The sequence below is a fragment of the Macroventuria anomochaeta genome, assembly GCF_010093625.1.
Source record: "Macroventuria anomochaeta strain CBS 525.71 unplaced genomic scaffold BU25scaffold_3, whole genome shotgun sequence".
In the NCBI taxonomy this organism is placed as follows: domain Eukaryota; kingdom Fungi; phylum Ascomycota; class Dothideomycetes; order Pleosporales; family Didymellaceae; genus Macroventuria; species Macroventuria anomochaeta.
Window position 1 is genome coordinate 1,334,727 of NW_022985364.1, and position 21,398 is coordinate 1,356,124.

The 21,398-nt window shown below is 49.0% G+C and overlaps 7 protein-coding genes across 7 annotated transcripts; 2 read left to right on the forward strand and 5 right to left on the reverse strand.

Moving 5' to 3' along the window:
* Window positions 1-203: 203 nt before the first annotated feature.
* On the forward strand, window positions 204-1,289 carry BU25DRAFT_445423 (NAD(P)-binding protein; the record flags this gene model as incomplete). The annotated part of the gene is made up of 1 exon (XM_033709438.1): window positions 204-1,289. Exon 1 carries the CDS (start codon window positions 249-251, stop codon window positions 1,287-1,289), a length of 1,041 nt encoding a protein of 346 aa, XP_033566548.1. The 5' UTR covers window positions 204-248.
* A 4,464-nt stretch (window positions 1,290-5,753) lies between these two features.
* On the reverse strand, window positions 5,754-11,159 carry BU25DRAFT_445424 (uncharacterized protein; the record flags this gene model as incomplete). Its single annotated transcript, XM_033709439.1, has 8 exons — window positions 9,040-11,159; window positions 8,644-8,697; window positions 8,209-8,361; window positions 7,646-8,023; window positions 7,152-7,182; window positions 6,987-7,044; window positions 6,464-6,556; window positions 5,754-6,415 (listed from the first exon to the last, which is right to left on the reverse strand). Exons 1-8 carry the CDS (start codon window positions 11,115-11,117, stop codon window positions 5,754-5,756), a joined length of 3,507 nt encoding a protein of 1,168 aa, XP_033566549.1. The 5' UTR covers window positions 11,118-11,159.
* A 33-nt stretch (window positions 11,160-11,192) lies between these two features.
* On the reverse strand, window positions 11,193-12,303 carry BU25DRAFT_475848 (uncharacterized protein). The gene has a single exon (XM_033710938.1). It carries the CDS (start codon window positions 11,833-11,835, stop codon window positions 11,602-11,604), a length of 234 nt encoding a protein of 77 aa, XP_033566550.1. The 5' UTR covers window positions 11,836-12,303; the 3' UTR covers window positions 11,193-11,601.
* An 802-nt stretch (window positions 12,304-13,105) lies between these two features.
* Window positions 13,106-15,064, reverse strand: BU25DRAFT_428233 (PLP-dependent transferase; the record flags this gene model as incomplete). Its single annotated transcript, XM_033708496.1, has 6 exons — window positions 13,106-13,549; window positions 13,615-14,046; window positions 14,105-14,181; window positions 14,429-14,471; window positions 14,514-14,581; window positions 14,986-15,064. 6 exons carry the CDS (start codon window positions 15,062-15,064, stop codon window positions 13,106-13,108), a joined length of 1,143 nt encoding a protein of 380 aa, XP_033566551.1.
* Window positions 15,065-15,745: 681 nt separating this feature from the next.
* BU25DRAFT_454699 (uncharacterized protein) lies at window positions 15,746-16,514 on the forward strand (the record flags this gene model as incomplete). The annotated part of the gene is made up of 3 exons (XM_033709885.1): window positions 15,746-15,926; window positions 16,102-16,328; window positions 16,377-16,514. 3 exons carry the CDS (start codon window positions 15,746-15,748, stop codon window positions 16,512-16,514), a joined length of 546 nt encoding a protein of 181 aa, XP_033566552.1.
* A 246-nt stretch (window positions 16,515-16,760) lies between these two features.
* Window positions 16,761-19,089, reverse strand: BU25DRAFT_150151 (MFS general substrate transporter). Its single transcript, XM_033700625.1, has 4 exons — window positions 18,031-19,089; window positions 17,831-17,984; window positions 17,230-17,767; window positions 16,761-17,178 (listed from the first exon to the last, which is right to left on the reverse strand). The coding sequence occupies exons 1-4, from the start codon at window positions 18,601-18,603 to the stop codon at window positions 16,845-16,847; spliced, it is 1,599 nt and encodes a 532-aa protein (XP_033566553.1). The 5' UTR covers window positions 18,604-19,089; the 3' UTR covers window positions 16,761-16,844.
* Window positions 19,090-19,569: 480 nt separating this feature from the next.
* On the reverse strand, window positions 19,570-19,994 carry BU25DRAFT_331700 (uncharacterized protein; the record flags this gene model as incomplete). Its single annotated transcript, XM_033702412.1, has 2 exons — window positions 19,570-19,887; window positions 19,929-19,994. The coding sequence occupies 2 exons, from the start codon at window positions 19,992-19,994 to the stop codon at window positions 19,570-19,572; spliced, it is 384 nt and encodes a 127-aa protein (XP_033566554.1).
* Window positions 19,995-21,398: the final 1,404 nt, after the last annotated feature.

The window sequence follows — 21,398 nt, forward strand, 5'->3', positions numbered from 1 at the left end:
TCGGCAGCCGCAAATCACCCTGTAGTTCCGCAATTGAAGCCGATCCGGCTTTTACGTTATCCGTATCACCTACAGGTCCGCATCAACCATGGATTACAAAGCCAGAGTATCTCTTAGCATTTGCGCAGAAACCTGCCGCGGAGTATCTACTATAAGTATCCCGCATCAGATGGCATTGAGATTTGGAAGAAAACAGTATCTCACCGATACTAGCCGCTTGCACGAGGCTAAACAAAGACTGAAACATTATGAGAGCTGTCAGCCTTTCAGCAAAGGGGAACTCCTCAACCCCATATTCACCCACAAACCCAGCGCCATCTTCCGCCCTACAGGTGTTGTCCGACGTCAAGATACCTCAAGCATCACGACCCGGGGAGCTGTTGATCCGCGTGAATGCGACCACAGTTATTCGAGATGCCTTAACTTGGCCCGAAACCTACATTGAAGAGCAGAAGATACTCGGCCACGACTTCGCCGGCACTGTGGTTTCGGTGGACGAGCCCCTTGGCATGTCATTCCAGGTTGGGGACGAAGTTTATGGTATGACGGAAGCGTCGCGGGCTGGAGCATGGGCGGACTACATGGTCGTCACCACGGAGGAAGCATGTGTTAAACCCTCGCGCCTTTCCTGGGTCGAAGCTGCGGCCGTGCCCCTAAGCGCACTAACGGCTTACCAAGCACTATTCGAAAAAGCTTCCATGAGAGCACCAGATTTCATCAGGCAAAGAGGAGCGTTCGAAACGCACCAGGCCCCGATGATGAAGGAAGTTCGGATATTGGTGATCGGCGCATCTGGTTGTGTCGGCAATTATCTTGTGCAACTGGCAAAACTCGCCGGAGCACATGTGACAGCCGCATCCAGATCGAACGAACGAAACAAAGACTTCCTGTACGCGCTTGGGGCAGACGATGTCATTGAATACAGCGAGCTTACGGGATCTGGCAAACAGTACCAGATCATTGTCGATACTGTAGGCGGAAGCGTCCTAAAAACCTGCTGGTCTCTTGTTGGGGATACTGGGAGCCTCATATCTGTCGACAGTGCCAGCTGGGACTTTGTTCGAGAACAGAGGGAGTCTGACGTAGCGCAAGAGAAGGACGAAGTTAATGCATTGTTTTTTGTTGTTTCTCCTTCAAGGAGGAACCTCGAACAGATTTCTGCCGCATTGGACGACGGGCTCCTCAAACCCTTTGTGGCAAATACTCTACCTCTAGAGGATGTCAGACTGGCTTACGATATGTCATCAAAGTCGACCTCTAAGCGGGGAAGAGTCGTCCTCGTGCTCTAGCGCGAATAAACGAGCGTTTGTGTTAGATCCAGGCGTTGTCTTTATATATCCAATTCTACTCGGCTATGTTCGTTTTCCTTTTTCCAACTTTGATGAATGCCAGCAGCGACTGCTCGAACGCGTGATTGAAGACAGCTGCGTCATTTGCCCTCTCTCTCTCTCGATGAATTTCCCTCCGATGTAAAGCTTTGGAACGAACCTTGATACATCCATCTGTACCGCATTTTGGTGTTACTCAAGGTTACTTGACTTTGGGAGGACGATGGAGAGTGTCAAAGCGGTCGTTCCGTTTAATTTCGTCTTGCTTCATTTTGTATTCAATGACGGTTTCGGATCCTACACAATGTACGGTTGTGGAAGTCTGGCCGCGCATTGCTCGATTTAGTGAAAGTTCGTTTGCCGGACTAATGGTATGAAAACGGCACCGGCGACAAGTTATTCAGCGAGCTTGTACGGCAACTGAGGTGTAAGTCACCGCAACCGTCATGCTGGAGTAGGTCGCGCCTATCCTCGCCATTTCCTAAGCCACGATGATGGCACCCTCACTGAGCTACCAGTCCAGCGCGTCAAAGTCGCCAGGCACCCAACCTGACATCTAGTCAATGGCGTACGCCGATAGCAGCTTGTCGTTCAAAGACACATTATTGAGCTTGTCGTACTGCTTAGGGACAGCATCGCGGTGGTGCCAACAAAAGGGTCAGAGCCACAGTAGATGGCTCTTGGAATTCAGCAAACCTTTATTAATGGTGCTGGTATATTTGAGGACTGATACCTTAGTGTATTTGAGATACGTTTTGGTTTCCGTTCACAGTACCTGCAGCGTAGTGGCCAGGTCGGCAGCTCAAGCATTCTCCAGCAATGTTCAATTCTTAGAGGCAAGTTGAGCAGTGCTGAAGTACTTAGTAGCAAAGTTTTGAGTCAAGAACTCAGCACATACTGAAAAGCAAGCATTGTCTCTATACAGAAGCCAACTACACAATTTCAGGCTTTCAGTCAACCTGACCATTCACATCTGCATCGATAGCTATCAGACTTGTCAAATCCTCCGTATTGACCTTTTCTTTACTTACGACGAAGACCGCCTGGAATTCGGCCTCTGAGTGAAAGTGCTTTCTGAACGTACATGATGGCAACCCGGTGGTTTGTACCATGTTTTGCCTGTTGTATAGATCCTAGGGCCGGTGCCTTGCGATGTGGAATCATGCTCAGGGCATACCATTTGATTGACCATGCGTTCTTTGAGCATTATAGCTACCACTGCGCTGCCTTCATGGGTGTGTGGAGAAGTGGGCGCATGAGCTGGCGTTGTGACTTTAAGGCCGAGGTATAATCGTTTGTGATATGTGCGGACCCGTCACTTGCTGGTTCGGTGATGTAATAGTACTTGTAAATGTACTTTATATGGCGATTCTGGTGCGATTGTCATCCTGTCCACTACTTTCTTTCATCCCATTTTGCTCAGATGGGTCGCAAACTTCATCTAGAGAAGCTGAGGGATGTTCTCATTGATCTCAATTCATCTTTGGGCTATCGTACTATTGCCAAGAAGCATCACTGCGGTCGTAACACAATGAAACGCATTGCGTTGAGCATGGACTTGTATGATAACCCGTACCCTCTGGCCAGTATGACAAGGGGTCGGCCAAGGACTCTTTTGCAGGTACAGGAGCTGGTTGGTGAACAATTTGCATGGCGATTGGGTATGGATAGTTCACTAACAGTGTTAGTCTTTGCTCAAATTCCTGAAGGAGAAGCCCACGGCGTACTTGGACAAAATGAGGGAGTATCTGTACACTGATTTCTACGTCATTGCGCCCGAAGCTGTCATCTATCGCACACTAGAACAAGCTGGACGAACCAGAAAAGTGGCTGCCAAACACGCCAAGGCACGTAGTGAAGCACTCTGGCAGCATTTCTACCAGATCTCATGCCATTGGGAGCGTCATCAAATTGTTGCTATTGATGAGTCCGCTGCTAATGAGCGTACCGCTGACCGGAAGAAGGGCTGGAGTGTCATTGGTGAAGGATGTATAAGCGAGTACTTTGGTACAAGAGCTCAGAGATGCAGCATCATACCTGCAATGGATGTCAACGGGTACTTCACGTGCAAGATCATCGAAGGTGGCATGACAAAGCAGTACTTTGAGTGGTTTATAGAGTACAAAGTACTGCCACAGTGCTATCCTTGGCCTCAATCGAGGTCAATTATACTCATGGATAACGTCTTGGCTCATAACAGTCACCGCGTACGAGCGTTGTGTCAAGCAAGAGGCATCTTGATGGTGGAGCTGCCGCCATACTCACCTGACTTCAACTCACTCGAGCAGACTTTCCGGGTGTTGAAGAGCTTTGTCAGATGTCACAAAGCGTTGGTGTACAGTTTCCAGGGGTTTCCAAGCTTCCTGCAATGGGCGATCAGTCAGTGCTGTGTGGGCAAGAGCTTTGCGGGCATGTACAAACGTTGTGGGTACCTCAGTCCTGACGTTGATCCATGGGAATGAAAAGTCCAGAATCTGGCGATCTCAACAAACTAGCAACATCTGCCACAATGCTCAATAAAGTATTGCAACACTTGGGACAGACAATTTAGGTGTACTTTAGCAGTCTTAGAATTAACGCAACAGGTTGTTTTCAATTGTGATTAAATTATTAAAAGTTGTATTGTAATGTTGTTCTTCACTCTACTAGCGTGAAATCGACCTTGTTTAGGTTTGGCATCCTCCAGAGTTTTAGCTGCACCCTGCCAACTCTTAGTGCCCCATCAAAATAACCGCTCAAATGTTAGAACTCACTTCCGCCAAACTCCACCATTACAACTACATGTCACACAACCAAGCCAGTATGTGCAATCAATTCGCTGTACCCAATTCTATGATCCCACAACTCACTTTGGGCATGTCACAATTTGTTGTTGCTGCCAAAGGGTATAGTAATTTGCCAAAACATGTCAACATTGGATGGCAGAGGAGTTGTTTAGGGTAAGCGTCACTTCAACTTCAAAACTTTTACTTGAATAGCCATTACTACAACACCACTATAACATCTAATTTACTTGTCGCTTGGTGTAAGGAGGTGCCTTGCACTATGCCTATATATTAGATGCAGAGCCCAATATCAGCAGTTGTGCTGATATTGATGTACTTTTTGGCCATTTGGCACTGTAAGGAGGTGCCTTGCACTATGCCTATATATTAGATACCGAGCCCAATATCAGCAGTTGTGCTGATATTGATGTACTTTTTGGCTATTTGGCACAATGGGGCTCTGCATTGTTACACTTGGTGTAAGAGCTGAGAAAGATGTATAGAAACAGTGCCTGAATTTTTTTTGTACTTTTATCTATAAATATTAATGCAAGATTCCAGTCACAAACACCAGAAATCACAACCTAGCAACACCAACCATATGATCACCATAATCATCCACCTCTGCTGCCACCCAGGACAAGTACTCAGAATCAAACACAAGTTGATCCCAGCCATTCCTCTCATCCACCCATCGTCTCTAGTCAGGCTTTGCAATAAAGTCTTCCAACGTAGACCGCATCCTACCAAGTGTTATGGCAAAGTATCCCATTTCATCACACCACTTTGAAAGTGAGAGTTTACTGGGATCCCGGAGGGACTCCACGCTCCAGCCATGACCAACTAATACCTTGGCCAGGTCAACGATGAGACAGGCTTGAGGGAGGTTGTCCTTCTCCTGGTCATGCCAATAGGAAAAAAATGCCTGGAGGAGTCTGTACGATGCAACACCCTGGCCAAAGGGGTCATCCTTGTTGGACTTATCCAAAGCAATAGGAAGCTCATGTGCCAAGGCATCTTGTGTACTTTCCATCACCATCGACCCTGCCAATGATGCCTGAACTTGGGCCATGTACACCCTGCAGAGGGTTGCTCCCAGGTCTCTCAATTCACTAACCTCACCTTGGAGATCAGTAATAGCATCCGCAGTAATGTTTCTGGGTGCCTTAGAGCGTTGTTTCTCTTGTACAAGAAGGCCTCTAATGTTCTCTGATGGGTCATTCACTGTACACATGCCCTGCCTCACCTCTCTTGCCCAGATCTCCGCTACTGGTTAAGGTACTTTGTGGTGCTCATCTACCCGTTGAGGGTCTCCAGATGGCAGCCAGCAGGTTTTGTTGTAGTTACGGCATGATGTAGATGTACATTTCCAGTGAAGGATAATGTCAAAACCTACTCCTTCGGTACCCATGAGCACTGCTCTACTCTCACCCAGGGCTTGTTCCTGACGATTGGTCGCAGTTTGCCGCTGGGAGGACCCAGCTCCTTGACCATGTCCACCCGGAGTCATGCCTGTGGTGGCAGAGGGCTTGAGTATAAGATCAAAGTCCGCCATGAGATCCTTGTGGACCTGGAGGCTTTGCTGTTTGGTGTGTTTTCGGAGGAGGCAGTGAAGGAGTCGCCTAAGGGACTCGGGATGCTCTTCTTGGAGGGTCTGTACTCATCGGGTGTCCTTTGTTTGGCCAGTAAAGTAGACGGTGGCGGTGAAGGAGGCAACAGAGTAAGGTACAGGTGACAGTTCTTGCACCTGTTCTCTGACCCACTGAAACAGGCACTTGAGATCAAGATCCCGGGAATCTTCTTCAGTATTTTCTATCGAACCGACTCTAACCTTGCCACAAAACACCCTCCAACGAGCTAGAAAGTCAACACTGTCGACCTCCTCTTCCATCTCAGCTCGCTCACGCGTCGCTTCTTCCTCAAGTCCCTCCTCCTCCTCTTCTACCCATTGGTCTCCTTCATTGTCAACACCTCCAACGTCACCAAACTCATCAGAATCAAAGATGCTGCGGCTTGGATCATCCCCAGAACCTCCGCTCACAAACAGTGCATCATCGGAGTCGTCATTGATCTTGATTGTGATGAAAGTATTGTTCTGTTGAAGGATCACTGGCTGAGAAAAAGGCTGGGATGGCTGAGTTTGAGACTGTGATGGATGGGAGATGCCCGAAGGAGTGCTCATTGAGTATCCTTCACTGAGACCGCTGCTGGTAGGGCTACTAGCGCGTTTCCCACAGCTCTGTTTCGATTGATTGGCCAGCGATTGGCTCCATGAGACCCCCTTCTCCGTTTGGCAGCGGTCTCGTTTACTATAAGACACCACTGTTGACATGTCAGTAAGTTGTCAATTGACGGCTGGGATAAACGTACTATTGTGATGCAGAGGGGTGGTGAAGAATTGGGTGTGAGACAACGATGGAGCGATGGGTACTCCTTCACTATATCCTCCGGAAGCTCCAGCAACTACGTCACTTCACGTACTATGGCACTGGGTACGCTAGTAGAAGTGTACCACTGAAGGGAAATTGGATACAAGTACCATACATGATCCCTTGCTCACGTACATGACCCACAGCGTTAATCAAAGGTAAGTTGTGTCAATTGACATGCCGTAGTAGCCCAAACAGTCACCCACAGCAAACATTCACTTGCCAAGACTGTAGTTTACTATGGGTGATTAGGCGGGTGATGATTTGGGTGCTTCAATTGGCCCCAGAAAGTGGGGGGTCCGTACATTTCACAACCAACCAATAGTAGTAGTCAGGAATACTGTATGGACTCTGTTGAAACAAAGGTGTCACAATGGGTACAGGTCGCCTGAGCTAAATCTAGCACAGCGGTCATTGTAAAAGCAATGAAAGACTTTTCTGTTGCGGTATCGGTTGGTCCATACAAGGTCTGACTGTACCCTTGACAGAATACCCTAGTCTAGTGTGTGATAGGTCACTGGCCTGAAATCAGGTATATAGTCGTCATCTCCAAGCTAGATAGCAATTTAGCGCAGTATTCCATCGATCCGATAGTCCTACGTTATTGTTTACCGTAACTATCAGCATACCACAGTGGCCTGCGCCGCCACAATAAAGAATCTGTAACCATTGTTATAGATGCCCTGCTACCTAAATCCGCATACTCTACGTTGAGGCCAACTTGTTACAAATATTTTACAGTGCAGTGATCGTATAGCGCATACAAGGAGGCTTCGTCAGTAATAACAAGTTCTGAGATCTTGACCAGGTTCGTCAACTGCTTTACTGGGGATTTTTACATTACTCGCTGACTCAGTAGCTGTCTCGATTTGTATGGTATTTTTGCCTGCGGACGGTTCATATTCAATTGCTGGATCGGTGAAACCGAAAGCAAAGGCTGTATCATTTCCGAACGGCCATCGGAGTGTGAACGGTGAGCCAGACGATTCGAGCTGAACGATACCTTGAACAAGGGGTCTCCAACTCTCCAGCATACTCGATTGTCAACTACGTCAGAGTGATATCGCCTTTGATGGAGTTTACCGTAAGCGACTGATTGCGAGTAACTGATAATGTAACATACACCGAGGCCGACCAGAGCAGAGTATGCTTGTACATTTTGTTCTTCGCTGATGAAACGGTCAATTGGAACTGCATCTGGCTCCCGTAAACAGTATCGAAGGTCGGGTCGCCGATGCGACTAGTACTGACCACTGCGTACGAAATTGCGCTTGAGAACGTTGTGCGATTGTTTGCGACGTCAATGAAGATATTGGAGCCAGAGTTGGGTGGACCGATGTACCCGACACTCCCCTGCCCGGGAGCCAAAAGGCACGGCCACGTGCAGGCTGATCCGAAAAATAGCCTGTGTGGCCTCTGGAGATAAGTACAAAGCCCCTCCTGGCCGTCCGTCTGAGGTCTCGAGGAAGTTGGTGGCGGTCTGAGCCACGACACTGGGCAGCTTACACGACTCATCAAGCACGCGAATATCATGTAGAAGAAGTGTGGATTTTGAGTTAGTTCTGAGAATGCTAAATGAATTGGCAGTCTTTACTATCGATGGGCCCTAACCGTGCAACACATCGTAGCCTCACTCCTTGCATTATCAGTCCTGATCCATGACTTGTCTTATGGGCCTGCACTCACCTCTTCATCTTCGGTTCATCATCCTTCAGGTGTTTGGACTCGGGGCAGTCACCAGTACAGATTCCATGCATGCCACCGTCCTCGTACTCATTCGATTTGTTGCAGCGGTCACAAGGTCTGACCATAACGATGTCGTTGTCTCGGTATAGGTTTCTTTTGGTGGTGGTTCGGAGACCGATCCGATCAATTATTCCAGAGACCATCGGGAAAAATTATACGAGAGATGAACCAATCGTACGGATGAGACGGTTGCGCGAACAGCGCTTCGTGGTCAGACAGAGCTGCACCAGATCACTCATCGGGCTTGCCTGCAGAACTTGCGTTCGTAGCGACACACCCTCGGATATTCATTCGCGCAGTCAAATGAAGACGAAGCAAAAGGTGGCTATACCCGAAACAAGACTTTGAATTTCCGGATTGGATTATGATGCTCACGCTTGAGGCTCGACCATGCGATCTTCAGCCTGACCCCGCTTGTCCAGCACTTGGCTAGATACTTCAAGCTATGCAGCATACCGATCGATTATGGGCTTTCAGGTGATTTGTCTATACGATTACAAGTTGCGGATCTTACAAGCATAGTAAGCACAGCATGAGTACGCGTGCAGCCAGTGTCATCGCTCATCAGTCGGTGGTCAGCCTTTTGGTTTCAGTTACAGCGGCTCGTATGAGTCCAAAGCTTCCGGGTTCAACCAGTACCAACAATTTCCCAGCTCCCTTGAAACTGACCTTGAGATGCGGTCGTATACTACCAGCATATGAGTTCACGTGTACTCTGCATCAGGTGCTAGTGGCCATGCCTCTGATGGCCACGTAGTCGGATTATCGCACCATCGATAGAACCATTCGTCGATAGAAAGATCCAGCTGTGTCGGCGTGCCAAATGCTGTATAGTCGATGGCCTCTGGATCAATTAGATGGCCACTATGCCCATGTAGTTGTGCACTCATTCGCTGCTCCTGTAACAACTTTTCGTAGGGCTTTGCAAAACGCTTGACTGCTCCCTCCATGTAAAGCATCTTCTGTGTGGAATCTTTGCTCGCTTGCATTAGTCCTAAGGACGCAGCGATAAGCCAGAAATGATGCCTGCTGCCTTGAGAGTGCTTGACCTTGTTTTCCATGAGAGAGACCAGTGCCTGCATGACCTCAAATGAACGCGTCTCGATCGTAGTCGTGATGATGCAATCCGATCGTGGATTGGTAGTGAGATAACAATAACAAACAGACAGAGCAATCCTCACGTGATCGCCATACATAGCTTCAATGAGCTGGCTCCCACCATTGAGTGCAATCCGATGGTGTCGTAACATCTTCGACGCAGTGTCCACAAGAGTAACACGAGACGTTCTTTGTTCCATCGCAGATGTCGAGTTCTGGAGCTGCCTTACATGCAGAGCAAGGAGATATTGAAGCAGATTAACCGATAGTAGGGCGTGGATTGATTTAGCCTGCAAGCCATCGTTTTGATTGAGGGTGTCGACTAGGCGATAGAATTCATCTGTGTATGCGTTGGCTTGACTCGGTGTCAAGGTTCGGGAAGCTCCGTTTAATACGCTATTGAGCTGGTATCGTAATTGCAAACTTTTGCTGCTCGTTGCTAGGAATGTAGTCGCTGTGTATTCTGGATGGTCTTTGGGCGGCACATCTTGCTCCAACGCAATGTCCGGTATGTTCAGTGGCAACGCAATGTCGCTTTGCTCAGGCCAAGTATGGCCGCTCATACCATGTTCGAACGCAGCTTGCAACTCAAACTCCGCAGCGGCAGCCCAGAGCCTTGCACGCAGCTCTCTCGTTATTGCTGTCGGTTTGCTGTGTAGTGCGTCGACATTGCGGTGCAGACCAGCACACATCCAGATTCTGAGAGTATTACCAGCATTTACCCAAGTGCGCTTGAACCACTTGCCACTCAGCTGTCTTCCGAGCAACAACAAGAAGGTTATTTGAAAGTCCAATGCAGTGTCATACTTCTGTACCGAACCTTGCAGGATGTCCTCACACAGGTCAATTATCGCTGTGGCTTGCTGCCATGGCTCTGTGCCACCGCCCTCCGGTGAGCTTGAGTAGCGTACAATGGCCACCATTAGTAGGATCAAGATGATCTGACGTACATCTGCGGCCTCGATGTCGAGCCACATCTGCGCATACTCGCGGTCAAAGGTCGGACTATGTAGAATATGATAGACGTGATCGTGGTTCGTCAAATACTGATGGATATCTGATTCAATCCTTCCTCGGTCATCCAACAGTGCAATTAGCTCTGCGCGAGATGCTCGTAAACCAGCCCTTGGTGCCGCGAAGACAGGCTGCTGAGCGCGACTCACTGCCTGTCGGATATCTTCAAGGACTGGAAATGCCGCGAACGCGTCTGTTGTGAAGTGACTTAATCCTGGAATGCATTGCGCTAATGTACCCGGGAAAGTTCCACCGTGGAACTTGGTGCGAAAAGCACGGCCGTGAAGCACAGTATAATTACAGTCACCGTGTAACGCGTGCTCGCTGTGAACAACCCGGGGGTCTGTTTCTTCAACAGGGAGCGTGAAGTCCTTATTCGCAACAGACACAGATGCAGTCCTTGACTCGAGCAGGCTCAGTCTGCGCTCGAGTACAGCAAAATCGCGCGAGGGATCCATCGCCGGACCTTTTTCAACGATGGACGGCTGTACCGCTACCTCATGCCGCACCGAGTCTGGTATGAAGCTGCTGACCGGGATGTGACCACGACTTGCGATTGTATGGCTGGTATCTGGTGTATCAAAATACTGGCAATTAGCTGGTTGTCCAACCTTCCGGCATCCGCCGCAGACCGGTCGATCACGATCGCACTGGATCTTGCGTCGACGGCACTCATTGCAGGCCCAAATCTTCCGACGACGTATTTTGCGACCTGCAGGGGGGGATGTGTTGTTCATCGTAATGGAGTATTGATGGAGGGGATGTTGGAGCAGGCAAGCTGTTCGGAGTTCCACTCAGATCCGGCCCTAAGAAGCGAAAACTTATATAAGCCGCACTAGTGTCGAATCACGTCATCATAATACATCACTCAATCTCACAACGCGTTTTGACGCGTTACTCCGTCGAATTGACCCGAGCACGAATGCCGAAAAGTCGAGCTCAGCTGTTCGATTTTGAAAAGAACGTTACGCAGCAATGTTGACAGCATGCTCTCTTTGTATAGCTCGCTAGCTCAGCTTTATCACGCCAAAAACAACTCGGCGTTCTGTGTACAGCGGACCCAGATGCAATGAACAATTACTTTCAGCCGATCACAGTGGTATTGCCACTGCCACTTGGTTGATCAGTCCTTGCCTTCCACTCGAAACCCTCGTCATCCATTTGAATACTAGCTCAGACGCTTCTGGAAATTATCATCGCATCCTGGGAGAATAGGGTCAGCTAAGAAGGTAATGAAATCTGGTTTTGACTTACCTGTTCGCCTGATTGCAGCTTGAAAGCGACAACCCGAGATGCATAAGCGACCTTTCCGCGTTCTTCTGTAGCCTCAGCCGTGAAGTTCTCTAAGTCCGTAGGCCGGGCAGGAATATCCATCTTGGCCATGTAATTGCTGGCATTGGGGTCGAGAATATTGTCTACGATATCGACGGCTTGCAGGCTGAGCAACGAATGCATCTCGGCCAACTTGAGATCCTGCTCATAGAGTCCTCCAGAATGATCGATGAATAGCACATTGATTTTGGGAGACGGGTCCGAGAGAGCGAGATCAACCAACGAGCTTGAGCTCGGTCCTACAATGATCTGTACAACATCCTCCAGTCCGGCAAGCTTGATCAGGGAACGAGCAATCTCTGCATACTCCAGGCTGGCTTCAAGACTGAGGTAACGCTGACCTCCCACGTCACGCAATCTCTGGCCAAACTTGATGGCAGAATAACCAACTTATTCTCCCAGTTCGACCATCACCTTTGGCTCTTCTTCAGAGATGATGTCGAAAATCAGGTCGCCTCGCTCTACACCAATCGTCATCAAAATCTTGTTCTCTACACTCCACTCGTCGATGGCACACAAGATAGCCTTAGGCCGACCGGCAAGATTGGGTAGGACCAAGATGTGTCTATGCAGAACGTGTTCCCGGTCATCCTGCGGTGAGTAAGTAATTGTTGTTCACAACAAAGGCCCGTCCTGCAGACCTACGCCATGCCACACAACTGGTTGTACAATACTTATAAGAAAGTTTTCCCAAGCGTGGCGGTGAAGAACTAGAATCCAGGCTTCTTTGAAAAGCCAAAGTTATATTGAGGCAGCGGGGTTACTGACAGAGGGAGTGAAGATGTCCACCAATCGCCATCTGTTTGCTAGCGGTCCGTTGCAGTGTTTGCTAACGGTCCACTGCACTGATTGTCCAGCTCATTCGGTTAGCTCGGTTTGCTTCCCCAACCCTTCACTGTTATCCCCTTCTACTATATAGTCTCAATCGATTCTAGCCAATAGCCCTTAAGATCAATCAACATCTCAACCCTTCAACAGTTACACATTCACTGACTTCAAACTACAAAGCGGCTCTTATGGAGAGCTCATCAATCTGATAACCTAGTGTGCCGATCATCAGTATGTCGAAAGCCGTAGATCGGCCGGAACTTCGTGTTGTTACGGCCGAGAGGTGACGATCTTGTGAAAAGGATCATGGCAAAGGGAATACACAAATAAGCCAAACACTACTGAATATCGACCAACATAACGAGCAGGGACAAAATGCCAGTGGATACCATGCGCATCGACAGGTCAGTTGCTGATTATCTGAGGCAAGATCTCAGCATTGGCGAACGCAAACCTGCATTCTGTCCCAGTCGTGGAGCACATGAATAGGCAAACTACGACATACGCAGAGGCAATTCATTCATCAGAATATGCAGCCTAGGAAACAAGCAAAATTCTGTAGTTTTTACAACATGATCTTGGCTATCCTATCGATTGCCTCAGCAACCACTTCTTGTTTCTGAGTAAAGACAAGTCTGAACCAACCCGGTTGTTCAGCACCTGTTGAGCCACCACTGACAACAAAGACTTTCTCTTGCAATAAGGCTTTGAAAATGGTCATATTATCAAATCCTCTTCTATCGGCCGCAACCTTCTCTTGCCACTTCTTTCCCAAATTCACCCACAGAAAGAATCCAGCCGTAGCGCCAGGCAGGTACTCAATTCCATGTTCGCTAAGCAACATGGTGGCATACGTATACGCCGCAGACAGGCGTTCTTTGTTTTTTGCAACATAGGCCTCGAGGAACTGGCGGTCAGACACGATGTAGTCAACGGCATTTTCAGCAAGCGACGATGGCGAAGAAAAGATTGCGCATGCGCTGCAGGCAGTGAGCAGGTCTTTGTTGGCCTGTGATATGAGAACACCGAGCCTCAGTCCGTTCGCGCCTCAGTCCTTCGAGGTCCCCAGAGGACATGCACGAGATCAGGAGAGATGAGTCCTTCTGTCTGTATCGAGAGCACAGAAGTGAAGTCCGTAGCGTGTTCCATACCTGTGTCAACTAAGTTCTGCCAGGTAGAGAGAGCGTATATCTCGTCACTGATTAGATGGATCTGATATTTCTTGCAGAATTGCATGATCCTCACGATTGTTTCTTTTGGGTAGCAATGTCCTAAAGGATTGTGAGGATGGCACAGCATGATAGCACGGACTTTGACCCCAGCGCGTTCCGATGCAAGGAGTGCTTCTTCGTATTTGGCCGCACAGCCAGACCCAAGTGGGTCAATGTCTTCAAAGGAGACAGGTACCATCCGCACATCCGGACGTTGCTCCACATCGATGATGAACGCGCGGTAATATGGTCGGCCAACGAGTATACCATCTCCAGGATTTGCAAGAGCCCCATGCTGCATGTTCGATGGCGGAGGTGACACCATTTGCGACCACTATCTATCCTGCGCACACACATCGAGCTGGAAAGAAGTTGTCGTTGAAGAAGCATGCTAGAGCGGCCTTGAGGTGTTTCGAGCCTGAAGGTCCGTCTGTTGCAGTAAATGCAATAAGTGAAGGTGTAACCGCGCAGGGCAGTAAGTCAGGGGTAACCGCGCGAAGCAGTAAGATCGGTATATTGTTGTTCTTGTTCAGTGTTCTCTCACTCGACCCCCAGCGGGGTCTGTTTACATGACGTATGTATCTCGTGTAGTCAAGAGCAGGAGGTGCTTGTTGGAAAGAGCAAGAGCACCAACACACGTGGCACACATGACCTCCATACTCCATAAACCGTCACACCGTCGCCATATGTTAAAGCGTTCGAAGCAGGATCGATCAGCGACTTTTACAAGAGAAAGTGCTGGAGCTCATCGTGCATGAAAACATTCTCTGCCATTCCCAGGGATACATAACCACATGGACTGGTTTCTGGGTTCCAAAGGTAGGAGCAAACTTTCCATAGCAATTATACAGCGTTAGAAAGATTCCTTCAAGACAGATCGAGTGCAAGCCGACATTTTCTCCAACGCTATTATTGCAAGCTCTCGAAGCCAAAGAAGAGAGTTCAGCAGGCATTGTGATGAATACAAAGAAACGCTATCTTCGCAAAATAACGAAGTTCAGTCGGCCGTGTCGTGATACCAAGAGCGAATGACTGTTGCAGTAGTTGCAATGAATGAAGGTGTAACCGCGCAAGGCAGTAAGTCAGGGGGAACCGCGCGAAGCAGTAGAATCAGTATAATGTGTTGTTCCGTGATTGTCTCTCACCCGGCAGTCATCAGGGTTTGTTTACATCACGTATATCTCGTGCAGTCAAGAGCAGGAGGTGCTTGTTGAAACGGGCAAGAGCACTGCACCAATACACATGGTACACACGACCTCTTTACTCCATAAACCGTCACAATGACTGCGACCAACCCGTATATTTACGTACATTTTATCAGATTATGTCTAATCAGATGCAATGTGGCTCTAGTCAGGTTCAACAATCATCTGCCGTCTCAATCGAAAACTTCATGTCTAGTCTCTTCGGGAAACTGGCTCGTCTACAGTCTCTGCAGTTTTAATCTTCGGCTTGTTTGGGGTCTGCTTCTTTAGAAAAATGCTATTATACTTGATCAATTGTATAATCTAATAGAAAGCGCTCTTGCTCTGGAGTCAATCGCTGCTGTTGTTGATGAGCTATTGCGTTGGGTTAGCGACCATTGGTACGCTCTTGAAGTGTTAACCAGTGAACACTGTGGGCCTCAGCAGCCTTCCGTTGGCTTTTAAAAGCACCAGCATTAAGATCGCGAATAGTGTTTTCAAATTCAACTTCACGAGTGTCCATTTTAAAAGCGTGGTGTTGATGATATAGTGTCAAAAACTGGGTAACGCGTTGTGGTGAGGTGGCCGATCACTATGTGGTCAAACACTATAAGGCCGAGCTTACCACGTCTGGCCCTTCGGTGACATAGCCACACCCGTCTACAACGTAGTAATTGGCTACATCTACGTCGCCTTACTGATCCACCAATTCATCCTCGCCCTTGGCAACCGCCCCAATGGATCAAAAATACCTATCTAGCCTCCTTCATCGTTTTTGGCACCATTCAATTCTACATACACATCCTCACCATGTACCTCTTCCACCACACCTTCATCGCCAAGCCAATCGAGGATCAAATCTCGCTCGTCTCTGGCAAAAAATTCCTCGACAGCTTCTTCGGCGCCAAGACCGGTGTCGCAGGACTGATTCTAATTGCACTCATCACTATCTACGGCCTCAACCTCATCGCCTCGTGTGGAAGGGTTGAGAGTATTGATTGGTGTGTATTGCTATGGCGAGGATCGATCGGGACTATATAGTAGAAGGGGATAGCAGTGAAGGGTTGGGGAAGCAAACCGAGCTAACCGAATGAGCTGGACAATCAGTGCAGCGGACCGCTAGCAAACAGATGGCGATCGGTGGATATCCTCACTCCCTCCGATAGCTACTGTTGAAGAGATCGAGCAGGAGCAGGAGGATATCGATAGCAAGTTTGAGAAGGTGGAGAGGCGGGCCCTGACCCCCATCAAGGATGACTCGGACGGAAAACCAGAGGACACCGAGGACTCGTATAAGAGTTTCAGGATGGGACTGACGTGTTTGTGGCTGCTGTCGAATACTGTGCTGATCATTGGGGTGACTAGTGATGACTTCAGTATGGCGGGGTTGGGAGTAAGTCTGCTACACAATACAGTTTTCGCACTCGCTAATTCCTTTCAGAATACCTCGACAACTCGTATGCCCATGTGCTTCAGGATCTTGCAGTATGCGACAGCTGTAGCCGCCTTGATTCGCTTCTTCGGCTTCTTGTGGTTTTTATGCGGGACTAGCATCAGGTTTTGCCTTGCGAAGCGGTAATTTCAATGACGCGTCGATTAAAGGCGTTTTACTGGAAGGCGTAATGCATTGAACGATGTCATAGGTTTGTAATTGTGAGGCTTGGCCCAAGTAACACCAGGCTCCGTCGGAGACCTCGATAGACGAATGTATAATAGCGCATCGCTTTGTTGAAATAGTCATCTTCGAGGCCAGATTGAGGTGTTTGACGAGTCTACACTGGGAGGTTGTCCGCCTTACTCAGACGTCTGACGCCTTCTGCCTTTCTATCTTCCGCAAGGATCGAAGCGAACTTACTCGCCTTTCTAATCTCTGGTCCCTTCCAATAGAAGACATAGATAGGTACGACAATTAAGCAAGACAAGCCTGCGAGTGTTGTTGTGGCCAGCTCCGATGGACGCGTTTGACTGAGATTGTGGTACAACGGTGCGGCATACATGGCAGATATACCGGCGAGAAAGTCTCGTGCGAAAGCATTACCACCTGTAGTGGGTTAGTGAATGCTGAGCACAGGTCGTAGGCCAGGGTCTTGGGATTACCTGTAGCAGAGGCAGAATATGGACCATAGGCCGCGATCATGTAGTCGACGGACGAGTAGTAGATGGCGAAGTTGGCGAGACCAACAAGGAACGAGAAAATCATTGGTGCGATCCAGTGTGTTTGTGGAGGTCCCATGCAAGTCCATCTATGAGTCTTTAGTACGATGAGCTTGTGCTCAATGAACAGCATTACTTACGCAAAACCAATGAGACCAATCGGCTCGAAGAGCGCGAGCCACAGGAGCGGCTTCAGGCGTCGCTCAGGTGCATAGTGGTCAGCACCGTGCTTCTTCTTTTGGGCCTCGTCTCGCCAAAAGATAGGCCAGTACAAGAAGTAAGTAAAGAAGTAGGACGCGTTGATGGGGATGAGTGCCCAAGCAACCTGAAGAGTACCGAAGCCAAAATTAGCTGGGTATGTAATGGCAAAAGCCTCCAAGAAGGTAAAGATCAAAGCATCAGAGAAGCCTGATAGGAGAGACAGGAATAAGACGATGGGTTCGCGAACGAACATTTCGAAAGGCCGTAGCCAGATCTTGCCAGCCTCCTTTAGCGATACTCGGGGCTTCTTGAGCTCGTTTGGTCCGTATATGTTGGGGTCTTCGCCGCTCTCGCGACGTCGCTTTGCTTCGCGATCTATTAGAATGGTCGATCGGCTCTCGGGCATGAAGAAGTGAACGGCTTGTGCGGCGACGCCGAAAATGAGCTGGATCCAGAAGTTCCATTGCCATGTCAGATCTGAAAACAGCCATCAGTACGCTGTATCCTTGTGTATTGGGAATGGCTAGGCGCGGTACTAACACTTCTCAATTGGACCACCGATTACGCCACCAATACTGGTACCGATCGTGGAAGACAGCACAATAAAGCACAGTGGCCAGTGTTGAGTCTCGGGTTCATAGAGATCTGCAATGAGACCAAGCGTTACACTGCCTCCAGCCGTAGACAATCCGCCCTGAGAACGTTAGCGCTGTTGATACTAGATACAATGACTGACTTACAAGAGCTCGACACACAACGATGGTAGCATAGTTGGGTGCAACGGAATTTGGAATCTGCCAGATATTGATGAAGAACAGACTTAGCTGTAAGATTGGCCACCTGCCGAACTCCTCAGACCACGGAGCCCAAAGCTCGCAGCCGAACGAGTACATTACTAGGTAGATCATCTGTCCAACTCGCGCTTGCTGATCGCTAATACCGAAGTGTTCAACCAAGGGATTGACGGCACTGGGGTATACTGAAGTGTTGAAGTTCATGGAGATCTGAATACCAGCAATGGACATCAGGTACATGGCCTTCTTCCACTTGGGCCATGAGTAGGCAAGCTTGTCCCAACACTCCCATTCCTTCAGCTCGCGACGCCCTTCCGCATCAGGAACCGTAGGAGGATGCTTGGGAGGGCATTGGAGCTCGCGGTCCTCGACGCCCTCTCGGTCGCTGCTCGACTTCTCGTCATCGCTCTTCTCACGTAACGAGTTGGGTTGAGTGGTCTCCGGTAAGTCTTTTGCTGAAGGTTGCATCGAAGCGGCCCGTGCAGGCGAGGTTTGTCTGGACTTCTCCTGCTCGAACATCGTGACAAATTTCGGGGGAAAGCTGGAGTACAAAATGGGGTTTGAAGAGGGTCCTTTTGAAGCCAGGCGGATTCGAAAGGATCTTTGCAGAAGGACTTTGCTTAGACAACCTCTGATTCAACGCCCAGCAAGAAAACATCCATACCTCCACTGTTCACAGTGGGCCTGCCGGGTACGCATGGCTGCAAGCAGTCTGATAAGGGGCCTACCATTTGCTGGGAGTTTTGTCCAGATCCTCACCACATCGTCGATTTGCTCTGTATCGCAGAGTGGAGACCTCTGTGGTGTTGTTTGGCGATCATAGTTCGTTGGAGACTGAGGGTCCGCTTATGCTCCGCCTATGTGACGACAAGCCTGATGCGTGTTGCGAAAACTTCATCAATTCCGCTTCCCCTCAATTACCACGTGGGGAAGGGGGAACGGTGATCAGATGCGGCTGAAAACAAGCTCTACTACTAACAGTCAAGCGATGTTTAGAGGAGAAAGACTCCCGAGTTTGTGCGGTGCAAGTGTTGAGCTTAGCGTGAATGTGACATCATACCGAAAAGCCGACCCACAAGTGTTTCGCCTTGTTCAGCCGCAACACCAAGCCACCATCGTAGCTTCTTTCTTGCGCATATGTATAATAACTCTTGTCGTATTGAATGGCAGCTTGCAGTGTCTATCGTCATTCATTTTCATCCCTATCATCAAAGCTCATCCTGGATTGCCGCCCATCTAATGGGCGAGCAAAAGTCCAGTCGCTTGTTACCTTTATTAGCCAAGTAATGCTCCTTCTGCTCTCGGGACATGGCGTTTCACACATTTTGGTACTTCTTATTGACGCGGACGTAGAAGAGCTTTGTGCCGAGGAAGACGAAGATGTTGCACACGCAGACACCGATGAGGACACGATTGCCACGGCGGTACAGTCAGTGGCTTGTCATCACGGCGGGAAACCTGGTGAAGGGTTAGACTACATGTATGCTACCGTACTACATGATAAGCCTGATTTACGTTGGAAGCTATGATGGAACTGATCTGAACGGACATGTTGTACATTGAGGAACCGTTCTTTCTACCGCTTGCTGAGCCAGGTCCAGACCAACATTGCAAGATGAACAAAGTGTATGCCGGAAATGTGAGCAGGTTCGTGTGGAAAGTTTCGAAACCGACAGCCCGCAGCCGTAATGTGAGGTATGCTTGCATGGGGTTATTGGGTATCAACCACGACAGCCCGCAGAGGTACAGCGGCCACATGTGGTAGTCTGCAGGGTGACAACCGATAGCCTTGATGGGGAGCGCCTGGATGCATGTGAGTGATTCAACGCTCCTTGGCTTTGAACTTTACTCGCTTGGCGGTTATGCATGTCGCCTTTGCTAGGATCGTTGCTGAGGATACGGTTGACCATTATCTTCTCCTCGCGCTCGTTGAACCAGCCTTGTTTGCGCCTGAGAGGTTATTCCGCTAATGCAACCGCTCGTTTTCACCTGTTTCTGCCGTGTGCACTGCCAAGATAGGGGGCCCATTTCTCTGCTGAAACAAATCAGACTGACAACTATTACTATATGGTGGAGCTCTTAACGTATCTCCCGGGTATGCCAGTCACCCGAATATGCCGGTCACTTTTGCCAGGAACCCACCAAACTTCACTCTAGTCATGATGCCTCAATGCAAGAAAGGATAAACACCCTTACACAAAGCAAGTATTGAGCTTGCAGTCAAAGGCTTTCAAAAAAGACGCAACACTCTCCCAGCAATGTGCTGCAAAGATCTACAGAGTGCCTCAAAGCACTATTAGTGACCAACTGGCTGGAGCCTCTCCACTGTTGAAGTATTATTGAATTATTAGGAGGATTTTGAGGGTGAACCTCGAAGGACTATTCCATTCAGCATGATAAACAAAGCTAAGCTTGATTGGGTAATCCACCCCGGGAGAATCGTGCTTTCCAACATCCACAATGTGATTTCAAGCCCAAATCAACGAAGCTGACAAGCACTGAAGAGCTGGTGATTGTCCGGCACATATTGAAGCTAGATGAGCGAGGATACCCGCCCCAGCTTGCTGATGTGGAGGATATAGCCAATTCTCTACTTGCTGAGTGCGACGAGTCCCCTGTTGGCAAGAACTGTTATATGTCGAGCGCTCAACTTGCGTTTCACTTTACGGAGATGGACGTCGCCTACAGGAGCTGGAGCCTTGTGGGGCCGAAAGTGTCAGATACAACGGCATGTTGCTCTGCCTCCTTGTTTTCAATGAGCGCGAAGCTGTGTGATGAGATCGAGTGAAATAAGTCGGGAAGGCTCAATACGTGTGGGGAGAGAGGGAGCAAAAGATGCGGTTCCGAACAATCGTCGGTAAACAATGGCTACACCTGCAACTGGTTGATCGACGAGCAAAGCGGTTCGATGGCTGAGTGAGTATCCCTTGTCGCTCATGCGGCAAACCCAAAGAGAGGGAACGGGCGAAGCGTCGCATTGCGCTCTTGATACGGCAAATTGCGCGGATGGGCGCTGCGTGCGTTGATCTCAGTAGGATGGAGTTGACAAGGATTACGATGTTTCGATGCAGGCTGCAGGGAGAGACGGAAAATCGAGGTACCGTGTCTGTGCGCGCAATGCGCACGTTCTCGCAACGCGCGCCTCGGCTCATCAACACCCACATTTTCAACTACTATAGCTCAACGCCACAATGCCTGTGAAGGATGCTGTTACAGAGGCAGGTGCAGAGGGTCAGGGTGAAGATATTTCATATACTGGGTTAGCTAAAAAACACGGTGTAGTGCGCTCAACATTGACGCGTCAACTGAAGGGT

Coding starts and splice junctions, on each gene's coding strand:
- BU25DRAFT_475848 (XM_033710938.1), bottom strand. CDS start 11,835: ATGCATTCGTTGCTCAGCCTGCAAGCCGTCGATATCGTAGACAATATT.
- BU25DRAFT_150151 (XM_033700625.1), bottom strand. CDS start 18,603: ATGTTCGAGCAGGAGAAGTCCAGACAAACCTCGCCTGCACGGGCCGCT. Junction 17,985..18,030: donor TCGTTGTGTGTCGAGCTCTT/GTAAGTCAGTCA, acceptor TAACGTTCTCAG/GGCGGATTGTCTACGGCTGG. Junction 17,179..17,229: donor ATTGGTCTCATTGGTTTTGC/GTAAGTAATGCT, acceptor AAAGACTCATAG/ATGGACTTGCATGGGACCTC.